Source organism: Oryx dammah, unplaced genomic scaffold (assembly GCF_014754425.2).
Source record: "Oryx dammah isolate SB20612 unplaced genomic scaffold, SCBI_Odam_1.1 HiC_scaffold_11032, whole genome shotgun sequence".
Classification (NCBI taxonomy): Eukaryota; Metazoa; Chordata; class Mammalia; order Artiodactyla; family Bovidae; genus Oryx; species Oryx dammah.
Genome location: NW_024080426.1, coordinates 1 through 12659, shown reverse-complemented (window position 1 = coordinate 12659; position 12659 = coordinate 1). Strand labels below are relative to the sequence as shown.

General features: G+C 38.7%; 1 protein-coding gene across 1 annotated transcript in view; it reads right to left on the bottom strand.

Moving 5' to 3' along the window:
- LOC120860176 (oral-facial-digital syndrome 1 protein-like) overlaps positions 1 to 7335 on the bottom strand; it is a gene marked incomplete at its 5' end in the record, with an annotated part of 79836 nt that extends 72501 nt beyond the window's left edge. The window contains 3 exons of the mRNA XM_040235967.1: positions 4553 to 4583; positions 4672 to 4740; positions 7135 to 7335. Of these exons, the coding sequence (XP_040091901.1) occupies positions 4553 to 4583; positions 4672 to 4740; positions 7135 to 7335 (301 nt within the window). The remainder of the gene's footprint in view (positions 1 to 4552; positions 4584 to 4671; positions 4741 to 7134) is intronic.
- Between the last annotated feature and the right edge of the window lie 5324 nt (positions 7336 to 12659).

Sequence of the window (12659 nt, the reverse complement as noted above, 5' to 3'; positions counted from 1 at the left end):
AGCCTTGACTAGATGGACCATTGTTAGCAAAGTAATGTCTCTGCTTTTTAATATGCTGTCTAGGTTGGTCATAACTTCCCTTCCAAGGGGTAAGCGTCTTTTAATTTCATGGTTGCAAGCACCATCTGCAGTGATTCTGGAGCCCCCCTCCCCCCTAATAAAGTCAGGCACTGTTTCCACTGTTTCCCTATCTATTTGCCATGAAGTGATGGGACCAGATGCCATGATCTTGGTTTTCTGAATGTTGAGCTTTAAGCCAACTTTTTCACTCTCCTGTTTCACTTTTATTTGGTTCTCTATTCTATCCTACTGATCTATCTATCTTTTTGTCAATCACAGGTATGGACTTTAACTTCCAGAAAGAAAAGAGCCAGTGTCCAAATTCTCTACCCAGCTATTTTCTCTATACTATTTATCTCTGAAATGAACAACTAGGGGTGGAAAGGATGTGTGAATGGAATCTAGGGGAAAGTACCAACAGATACAGTACCAACAACCAACAGATCAGCATTCCTGAAGTATAGATACAGTTAGAGAAGACCAAATATCTCTGTCAGGAAATATACAGCAGTCAGGTACAAAACATCTTCCTATATGTTTTCTGATGGTCTCAACTTCTTGAGGCTGAAGAAGCTCTAGTGCTTTGTCCACCTTATGCAAAGAGCTGACTCACTGAAAAGACCCTGATGCTGGGAAAAACTGAAGGCAAAAGGAGAAGAGAGGGGCAAAGGAAGAGATGATTGGATGGCATCACTGATTCAATGGACATGAATTTGCGCTAACTTCAGAAGACACAGGAGACTTGTGTGCTGCAGTCCATGGGGTTGCAAAGTGTCACACATGACTTAGTGACTGAAACAATAACAATGCTTAATTAGCAGTCATCAATTTAAAAATAGTTTCATTGTAAGAGTAGCTATTTTACTGTTGCTGCTGCTGTGTCACTTCAGTCATGTCTGACTCTGTGCGACCCCATAGACGGCAGCCCACCAGGCTCCCCCATCTCTGGGATTCTCCAGTCAAGAACACTGGAGTGGGCTGCCATTTCCTGCTCCAGTTTTACTGTTAGCCAAGAGTTTTATGAAAATTCTGCCACTAGCATGTGTGAATTGGAGAAGGAAATGGCAACCCACTCTAGTATTCTTGTCTGGAGAATCCCAGGGATGGGGGAGCCTAGTGGGCTGCCGTCTATGGCGTCGCACAGATTCAGACATGACTGAAGCGACTTAGCAGCAGCATGTGTGATGTGTCTGCAACTCAGTTTTTCTGACTTTCAGGGATTTTACGAGGATGCTGGGTGAAGCTGACCAGACATCTTTCTGAACTCGAAAGAGTCAAAGAGCATGTTTAAAAATGAAAAGCTATTTTTAATAATATAAATACCTAGAAATAAATAGATTATTTAAACCCCTTAAAGCCTCTAATTTCTTTCTGAAATAGTTACACTACAGATAGCAACTAATTACTTTGATGTGTGCTGTCCAACATGACCGCCAGTAGCCACATGTAGCTATTTAAATTATAATTTCAGTTCCTCACACTAACCACATTTGCTCAATAACCCCACGTGGCTAGTGGCTACCATAACAGAAAACACAGATTCAGACATTCCCATCATCAGAGAGTTATACTAGATATCACTGCCTTAGAATCTACAACCTTGGATCAACTACCATCCTCAATTTCAGTAAGGGTGAGCTACTTTGCAGGCTATCTAGAGTGCCTTGTGATCCAAATATAATATACAGGATGGGTAAGCAACAAGATCCTACTGTACAGCACAGGGAACAATATTCAATATCGTATAATACTGGGTATGTGGGAAAGAATATTAAAAATAATGTAAATGCACCCTACTCCAGTATTCTTGCTTGGAAAATCCCATGGATGGAGGAGCCTGGTGGGCTGTGGTCCATGGGGTCGCTACCAGTCAGGCACGACCGAGTGACTTCACTTTCACTTTTTACTTTCCTGAATTGGAGAAGGAAATGGCAACCTACTCCAGTGTTCTTGCCTGGAGAATCCCAGGGACAGAGGAGCCTGGTAGGCTTCCGTCTGTCTGTGGGGTTGCACAGAGTCGGACACGACTGAAGCGACTTAGCAGCAGCAGCATGTGTAACTGAATCACTTTTCTGTATAGCTGAAATCAATGGAATATTGTAAGTCACCTATACTCCAATAATACAATAAAATAAAACAGAAATAGAATCTCTTGTAATTCAATTTACTTATCCTCAGCTAACATTACTTCCAGGAGACCAGGAAGTTAAGTTACAGACTAATGACTGGCAGAAAGTACTCAAGTGTCTGCCAAACAATGATCAATCAGTTTTAATGAGAATGGTAGCAATGCTGGCAAAATCCAGGAGCACACCAACATGAAAGGGCCATTACATAATATGTTACAGATTTTTTGAAAAGCTCTAAATAACAGTTATGCAACACAGGCAGGTTACCAGCTTATGTTCATACTACCAAGTCCATCAAGTTTAGCCCAAGGCCTGGCAACCCACACAAGTTGTAAAGGGAAAAAGTGTAAGGTCGGACCCCGGGGGCCATGATGGGCCGCCCCTCCTCTTCCCCGACGGCGGGGGAAGTCCCTAACAGAGGGAGCCTCCCGGATGCCGGAGAACAAGGACAGCAAACTCCGCTAGCTAAAGCCGCCCCGCCTCAGCTGCATGAACCGCGGCCTCAGCTGCATAAGCCGCCCCGCCTCAGCCGCATAGAGAAACCTATCAGCTCGCGACGCCCGCGAACCAGCAGCCTATCCAAACCCCCTTCCGCTAGCCCAGCCATCCTCCCCAGAACGTTCATATATAAACAAACTCCCAACGCGGTTCTGCGCGGATTCCCTCGATCTGCCCGGTTTGGGTCCAGGAACCCCGCCCAGGAGTGCTCCGCCATTAAAGCCTGTCAGAGATTTCTTTTGGTGTACCTGGTCGTCTTTTACCTAACAAAAAGAACCTCAGCTTTCCTCCTTATGTGTAGGCAAAAATCCACCTCTTTCACCTCTCCACTCCCCGTCAGCCTCCTTGGCTTTTACACAGAACAAGGCACCACACTTCACTCCTGGCAGCCCTCCTCACCTGGAGTCTGGGGGTTTCTCCCCACATCAAGCCATATTCTTATGAAGCCAGCTGGGTGTCCTACAATTTAACTTAATTCTGACACTGTCTACCTGAAGCTAGGACCTGATGCCATGGGTGAGGGGCCTCACTCCCCCACCCCTCATAGATACATCAATACTCCTTCAGATGCCAGCCCCAAGGCCAGATTGCCACCTGTGCTTCTGAGCAATGGCTATTGATAGGAGATGCCACCCTCCTCCATGGGCTTGCTGAATGTGTCAGAGCAGCTCACAAAACTCACTGAAGCTCTTAGACTTGGTAGTTTATTAAAGGACATAATAAAGGAAAACAGCTGAACAGCTGAATGGAAGTACTGCACAGGAGCCAAGCAGGAGCCTGGAGTTCTCCAGGCATGTCACTCTTCCAGCACCTCCACCTGTTGACTGACCTGGAAGCTCTCTGAACTCTATACTTTTGGGATTTATGAAGACTTCATCACAACGCATGATTCATTATTAATATCATTTTTAGTCCTTCTCCCTTCAACAGAATGGGGGGTAGGCAGGGCTAAAAACCCCAGGCTTCTAATCATGGCTTGGTCTTTTTGGTGACCAGCCCCCATCCAGGAGCACACCCAGTGCTGGCTCATTCAAACAAAAGACACCCCTAACCCCCTAGGAAACTACAAGGGTTTCAGGAGCCCTGTGACAAGAACTGAGGTCAAAGACCAACATGAGAACAAGAGCTGCTCCATGTATTCCTAGGAGATTACATGGGTTTGGGGAACTGTGTGCAGGAACCTGGGGGTAGAGATCAGTATATATATTTTTTCTATTATCTCAGAATAGTTGGACTTCCCAGAGGTAAAGAACCTACCTGCCAATTCAGGAGACTTCCCTGCATCAGGAAGATTGCCTGGAGGAGGAAATGGCAACCTACTCTATTATTCTTTCCCAGGAAATCCCCAAAACAGATGAGTCTGGTAGACTATGGTCCATAGGGTCGCAAAGAGTGCTATATGACTAAAGCGACTTATATAAACATTTATATAAACATTTGATTACAAAAATAATATAACATAGTTCATTCTTTAAGCAAATATGAATACAGAACTCAATACACTGGACTTGTGGGATGTCTAGGATACAAAGACATCTAAACACTGTTGTCTTTGTTTTAGAAATGTTCCATACAGTGGATATCTTTAAAAAAAAAACTAGCTTTCAAGCTGTTTGTAGGGCTTTTGATGCTATCCCTAGTTTTCTTATTTGAGTAAGAGATATCTTAAAAGGTTGAAAACCAGGGGAAAAGATCCACATTTGTCAAAACAGATGAATGATTCTATTTAAAAACGGACTGCTAGCAAGGAAAATCAAATGATTCAATGTAAATTCCCTAATTTTTTCACCTAAAAATTATTAGCTTCATACAAAACACCACACAACAAAAATGTTCCTATTCTCCACAAAGATGAAGGCTCCTACCTTTTTGGTTTTCTTTATCAAATCCTGAAATCTGTTAAAAGAAAACAGTTTATTTTCATTCAACTATTCAGTTTTTATTAACAAACCAAAGCAGGTTATTAAAAACTAAACAATCCTACCAGTGATTTGTAGAGACTGGATTCAGGACTGATTTTAAAAAGATGTAATAGATTCTGCATAGTAAGTACCTTTAAAAAAAGCACACATATTTTAACATCAATGAGTAAGTGATGATCTGAGATGTTTCTGAATTTTAAACTAAAAATCATAGTTCAAGTTAAATAACATTGTAACTATGCTAGTAACATAAAATATAAGCTTCCTCCTACTATTAAATAAATTACACTAAACATTGAGGTCAAAGGATAAAATTTCTGTTCATCATGTAATTAACCTCCAAATAATTCACATAAAGCATAATATGCCTAGAGCTTGTCTGGGGGCTGAGTGGTGAAGAATCCACCTGCCAATGCAGAAGACACAAGTTCAACCCCTCATCTGCTAAGATCCCACATGCCATGGAGCAGGTAAGCCTGGAGCACCACAACTACTAAGCCAGTGCTCTACAGCTCACATGCCACAATCACTGAAGCCCACAGGCCATAAAGCCCATGCTCCACTAAAACTGAAGCCACTGCAATGAGAAGCCTCATGCCAAAACAAAGTAGCTCCTGCTTGCCACAACTAGAGAAAAGCCGGTGCAGCAATGAAAACACAGCATGGCCAAAAACAAACTTAAAATTAAATATATACATATATAAAAAATTATATGCCTGACAGAAATAACAGAAATGGTTAATGACTTACAGCTTACACCCAAATATCGGAGGCACCATGAACACATGAGTGTATTCCAGGTTCTCTCAAATGCAATGAAGTTTTAAAATTACTATTGCTTAAAAATGTAAATAAACTAAGTTTTTACTGTCTTTGAAACTATGAATGTTTAAAACTGTTTTAGATGTACCTATGCTCAAACATTTTGAGTAAATTTAAAATATACATTTATTTTGGTTGTACTGGGTCTTCACTGCTGCACACGGGCTTTCTCTAGCTGTGGCCAGTGGGGGCTATTCTTCACTGCAGTGCACAGGCTTCTCATTGCAGTGGCTTCTCTTATTACAGAGCATAAGCTCTAGGGCTTGGGGACTTAGTTGCTCTGCATGCGGGATCTTCCCCAACCAAGGAAACGATTATGTGTCCTCTGCACTGGCAGATGGAGTCTTAGTCACTGCACAACCACGGTAGTTCCTTGAGTAAATATTTTTCACATGTATTTCTATTACCATATGTATTGCTTAGTATATCTACCCTGAGGACACTGACATGATCTTCAGTTGGTTTTCCTTTAAAGAAAATATTTTACAGTATAGATACCTTTAAGTGTATGAACTAGATCAATGTTATAACTATGTGATTATTACTCATTCAAGCAGCAAAATTGTGAAACATGAGAAATTTAGATGGATCAAAAAAGAATTTCTAATGCTGCTAAAATTTTGTTGTTAAATATACTGTATTTATTCATTATTTATTTAGTACTTATTTATTTGGTGGTGCTAGTGTTAGCTGTGGTGTGTGGGATCTAGTTCTTTGATCAAAGATTGAACCCAGGTCCCCTGCACTGGGAGCATGCAGGGGAACCACCAGGAAAGTGCCTATACAAGATATTTAAATTTTAAGTTTTTCCAATAATACCATTGTTGTTTTCTTACAACTTCTGAGTATCACACCTTTGAGCAATTATGGCCCAGATAAACAGCAAAAACACAGGGACAACCCCAAGACTGAACCCTAATGTAAAGTATAGACTTCAGATGATAATGGTGTGCCAACGGTAGGTTCACTGAATGTAAAAATGTACATAGTAGAAAATGTTGGGGTTGACGGGGAGGCTGTGCTTGTATGGGGTCAGGAAGCAGATGCACTGCTTTTTTGTTGTAAACATAGACTGCTCTAAAAAAATTGTCTATTTAAAAAAAAACCAGGAAATTTTCTATATCTGCCTTTAAAAAAAACAAAGTGTAACTACTATGTTCAATGGTTGGTAGACAGCAGTTAAAATCATTAGGAAAAAGCTGTTTTACTATTGAAGAACTCCACAGGCTTTTAAAAGTTATTCTTCTCTTACTTAATCACAAAGAAGACAAGTATCTGACAAGACTGTAGCAGAGTCAAGAAAGCACATTGTAGACCTAAATTAATGCCCTGTTGCCACTTACTAATCATATGAACTTGAGTAAATCATCTCACTTCTCCAGAGGCTGGATCCCACTTAACCCATCTACCACTTGCAAAATGACCAGCAGTGCCAGTCTCATGACAGATGTTCAACATAAATGGCAGTTTGGGGGTCTCAGACTACATGGAATGTCAGGTCAATTCTAGCTCCAAAACATCAGAATTTTATAAAGACAAAACAAGATACCAAGGAATTGGTAACAATGTTAGATTTCATACTCCTTTGTCACCTTATATTAAATACATGATGTAGTTTCAAAGATAAAAAAGAAACAGACCCAGCTATCCAGGGAGCACTTAGCAATTTTCTGAGGAAATTTCAGAAAAGCAAAAGGTGTTACCTTTTCTTTTGCCAAACCACTTTCGGGAAGGAAGACAGAAAGTGAATACTCATAACCACATCTCTGTAAGTGACTGGCTACTAGAAAGTTGGAGGCTTCTATTAAGAGGCAGCTGTCTTCCACTGAGATGGATGGGGACTGCACCTCGCCATTTAGTACAGGGTGTATCAGTTCATGAATCAGCTGGTTTCTGACTTGTGTCTAGAACAAATACAAAAATGAAACAAGAGGGAAAACAATTTCAGCAGGATTTTTTCCACTGGAGGTTCATAGATTTGTCACATAAATTAGAATCTTTCCTTTTATTTCCAGAATGGTTCAAGATCCATGGCCAAAATTTAGGAATCTTTTCCTGTACTCTATCTTACACTGTGAGACAAACAGCCCAGTGGGTTCTGGAAAGAGTAGTTTGAACTGGTGGTGAGCCACAACGTGGTGAAACTCACTTCACTTTCAGTTCGGAAACTTTTTATTGTAGTTTCAAACATAGCAGAAAACTTGGCTACTCCCTCACCTCTCTGTGGATTATTGGAAGATATGAAATTAATATGTTTAAATATTAAATATTAATATGATTAAATATGTTAACGTATGTTGATGAAAGTAAAATTAGGTTCCCAAAAGAAATAATATATGCAAGAGAGAAATCAGTAAAACCAAAAATGCTCATTAAGATTCATTTTCACATGGACTATTTATAATTCAAGACACTGAGAAAAACATAATTTCCCTCTGTTTTACAATAAGAAAATTTTAGGCTAAAGGTGGTTAATTTTCTCAAGGTTATAATATGAGTATCATTGTTTATCTGGATTTTAAGAAAAATCCCCTAAGGTATTCAAACTAGTGGGTTTAGTTTTAATTATTTTGCACATAATGTGAAAACATACAACTGGGCTGAGCTTAAGAGTACACACACTGCCTAGATTCATGGGGTTTAACAGTAAACGACACCTATGAAATTGTTATTAATAGAATAAAAAGAATAAACCAATGGAGTTCTTGTTACATCTCTTTCTTCTCTTCTTTAGTTAAAGAGTAGAAAGTATATGGTGAGTGTAAAACAAAATTTATTATATGTACATTTAAAATCCCATAGTAAACAACACTTTTACACAAAACAGAATATACACATTTTGCCTCATCTGATACTAAGTTACAGCCTTTACCATCAATAAAATTTAATGGTCTAATTCATTTTGTAACATGGCAAGAAGAAATATATTTAGATCCAGCTTAATTAAAAGGATTTAAGGTGTCTTGCAAACAAGTACTGAAATGGGTAAGAATTAAATTAAAGACACACACAGGGTAAAGGAAAAGAAGAGGAGCAAACAGTGGAATGACATTACAGACGAATTTCCACCTAGACAAACACAAAAGCACACCATATAGCACTTGGTAGAAGGAATCCAAAAGGTGGCTGGGAGGCTTTCCAGAAGGGAAATCTATGTGCAGAGGGGAATCTATTCAGAATTCAAATGTGAAATGTCCCCAAAGCAGAAATAATGACAGGGTACTCACTAAAGATTTTACCTATTAAAAACTTCTCCCCCAAAACCACTGGGAATTTGGGTTTTTTGAGCATGTGTCACCTGTTCTTCTAACTTGGCCCTGCAATCAACCTTTCTCTACTTTAAGAAAAACAAAAACAAAACAAACCACAACTATTCCCAACTATTGTAGGAAAGAGGGAAAGTGGGAGAAACAAGACTTAGAGACCCTAAGCACATCTCTCATGAGTTGACAGAGTACACAACCAAGAAAGGATCTCATTCAGATTCAAGAGACAAATCAAAAGCTTTTCAGATGGGCAAAAGCTGAGAGAATTCAGAACCACCAAATCAGCTTTACAGCAAATGTTAAAGGAACTTCTCCAGGCAGGAAGCACAGGAGAAAAAAAAGACACACAAAAACAAACCCAAAACAATTAAGAAAATGGTAATAGGATTACACATATGAATAATTACCTTGAATGGAAATGGATTAAATGCTCCAACCAAAAGACACAGACAGGGCAAATGGATACAAAAAAAAAGAGCTGACTCATTTGAAAAGACTCTGATGCTGGGAAAGACTGAGGGCAGGAGGAGAAGAGGACAACAGAGGATAAGATGGTTAGATGGCATCACTGACTCAATGGACATGATTTTGGGTAAACTCTGGGAGTTGGTGATGGACAGGGAGGCCTGGCATGCTGCAGTTCATGAGGTCACAAAGAGTGATACACGACTGAAGAACTGAACTGAAATGAACTGAGAAACAACAACAGAAACACAATGACCCAAAACTTACAGCACACAACAAAAAGCAGTTAAAAGAGGGAAGTTTATAGCAATTCAAATCACTTCAAGAAACAAAAATCTCAATGATCTAAACTTACACCTAAAGCAACTAGAGAAAGAACAAAAAAAAAATTCTGATGCTAGTAGAAGAAATCATAAAATATCAGAGCAGAAATCCCTGAAGTAGCACCAAAATGACAATAGCAAAGATCAATTAAATAATAGCTAGTTTCCTGAGAAGACAAATAAAATTGATAAACCTTTACCCAGACTCATTGAGAGAAAAAGAAACAGGATTCAAATCAAAATTAGAAATGAAAAGAAAAGTTACAACTGACTCCACAGAAATACAAAGGATGAGAATATTACAAGCAACGACAACCTGGAAAAAAAAGACCAACTCTTAGAGAAGTACAGACTTCTAAGACTGAACCAGGAAGAAATAAATAGATCAATTACAAGTAATAAAACTGAAACTGTAAAATCTTCCAACAAACAAAAGTCTAGGATCAGATAGCTTCACATACGAATACTATCAAACATTTAGAGAAGAGTTAACACCTATCCTTCTCAAACTTGTTCACAAAGTTTCAGAGGGAGGAACAGTCCCAAACTCATTCTACAAGGCCACTATCACTCTGATACTACAACCAAAGATATCGGAAGAAAATTACAGACCACTATAATGGATGAACACAGATTCAACAATTCTCAACAAAACACTAGTAAAAAGAATCCAGCAACACATTAAAACAATCATACACAATGATCAAGTGGGATATATCCCAGGGAGGCAAGGATTCTTCAACATACACAAATCACTGTGCTACACCATATTAAGAAGCTGAAGAATAAAAAAGCATATGCTCATCTCCATAGATGCTGGAAAAGTTTGACAAATTTCAATACCGATTTATAATAAGAAAAATACTCTCCAGAAAGTGGGCATAGAGGGATCCTACCTCAACATAATAAAAGCCATATACAACAAACCCACAGTAAACATCATTCTCAGTGATGAAAACATGAAAGCATTTCCTCTAAGATAAGGAACAAGAAAGAGTGTGCACTCTTACCACTATTATGCAACATAGTTTTGGAAGTCCTTGCCAAGGCAAATAGAGAAGAAGAAATACAAAGAATCCAAATTTAAAAAGAAGCTAAACTCTCACTGTTTGTAAATGTACTATACCTAGAAAATCTTAAAGATGCCACCATATAACTTATTGATTATGAGAACTAATCAATGAATTTGGTAAAGTCATAAACACAAAATTAATATACAGAAATCTCTTGCATCTCTATACATGAACAATGAAAGATCAAAAAGAGAAATTAAGGAAACAATCCCATTTACCAATGCAACAAAAAGAATAAAACACTTTGGAATAAATCTTTCTAAGGAGGCAAAAGGCCTGTACTCAGAAAACAGAGATGAAAGAAATCAAAGATGACATAAGATCAGTTCCAAGAATCAATATTGTGAAAATGACTATAATACCCAAATAACTAGAGCAATCTTGAGAAAGAAAAAAAGAGTTGGAGGAAGCAGGCCCCCCAACTTCAGATAACACCACAAAACTACAGTAATTGAGACAGTACAAACCTGGCAGAAATACAGAATACAGATCAATGGCACAGGATAAAAAGTCCAGAGATAAACCCACACACCTATCACCACATAATCTGTAAAAAAAAAAAAAGAGACAAGAAAACACAGTGAAGAAAAGACAGTTTCTTCAAAAAAGTGGTGCTGGGAAAACTGGGCAGTTATATGTTTTTATACACAAAATTATAACATTCTCTAACATGGTACAGAAAGATAAACTCAAAATGGGTCAAAGACATAGATGTTAATTAACACTATGTTAGTAAAACTCTTAGAGGAAACGTAAGTAGAACACTCTTTGACATAAATCACAGCAAGATCTTTTTTGACCCACCACCTAGAGTAATAAAAATTTTTTTTAATTAACAAATGGGGCCTAATTAAGTGTAAAAACTTTTGCAAAGCAAAGGAAACCATAAACAAGATGAAAAGATTAATCTGGGAACAAGAGAAAATATTTGCAAATGGATGGGTTGTGCAGCTCAATATCAAAACAACAAACAACCCAAACAAAAAAATGGATGAAGATCTACAAAAAACATTTCTCCAAAGAAGACACAGAGATACTCAAGAGGCACATGAAAAGATGCTCAACATGACTAATTATTAGAGAAACGCAAATCAAAACTACAGTGAGGAATAAGCTAACACCAGTCAGAATGACCATCTATGTAGGTCTTCATAGAACCATTCAGCTCAGCTTCTTCTGTTTTAGTGGCCATGAACCAGACCTGGATTACTATGATGTTGAATGGTTTCCCCAGGAAATGAACAGAGATCATTTTGTTGTTTCTGAGATTGCACTCAAGTACGGCATTTGTTACTCTTTTGTTGACTATGAGGGTTACTCCACTTCTTCTAAGGGATTTTTGTCCTTATTAGAAACAGATCCTGATGCTGAGAAAGAGAAGGCAGGAGGAGAGGGGGACATAGAGAATGATGGTTGGATGGCATCACCAACCTGATGGACATGAGTTTGAGCAAACTTCGGGACTTGGTGATGAACAGGGAAGCCTGGTGTGCTCCAGCTCATGGGGTTGCAAAGAGTTGGGCACAACCGAATGACTGAATTGAACTGATTGCATCAGCCCTGGGATTATAAGCAGGAATCCCAAACTGCAATCTTTGAAGTCTCACCCATGGAGCAGACTCACTGCCTGGGACCTCTTCCCAACTGGGACCCCAGAAATGCTATGACACGGGACTTCCAAGTGCTGTTTAAGTCTGGATGTTGGTCAAAACCCAATTTGATGATGTATTCCCTGCTCTTTCTATTTTGATTTTCTTTTAATGTTAGTATGTTAAATGAAAGCTAGATAACTTTCTAATAAATCTTTGTATTATTTACTTGTATGTAACAAGTGCCTTATTTTGTTAACAAATCCTTTGAACCTGCGATGAAAGTGAAAACTTTCAGCAAAAGATATGTTCTTAAAAACAAAAACCACACACAGGAAAATGATCACCATTAAATAAGATATACAAATATTAAAGATATACAAATAGACACAACATTATGCCAATCAGTGCTTGTGTTAGAGATGACTTTCCTGTATGCTTTTCAGACGAGCCTGAAGTATTTCTAAGATACAAAAACAATGGAGGAGGCAGAACAAAAGATTTTTCCTTCG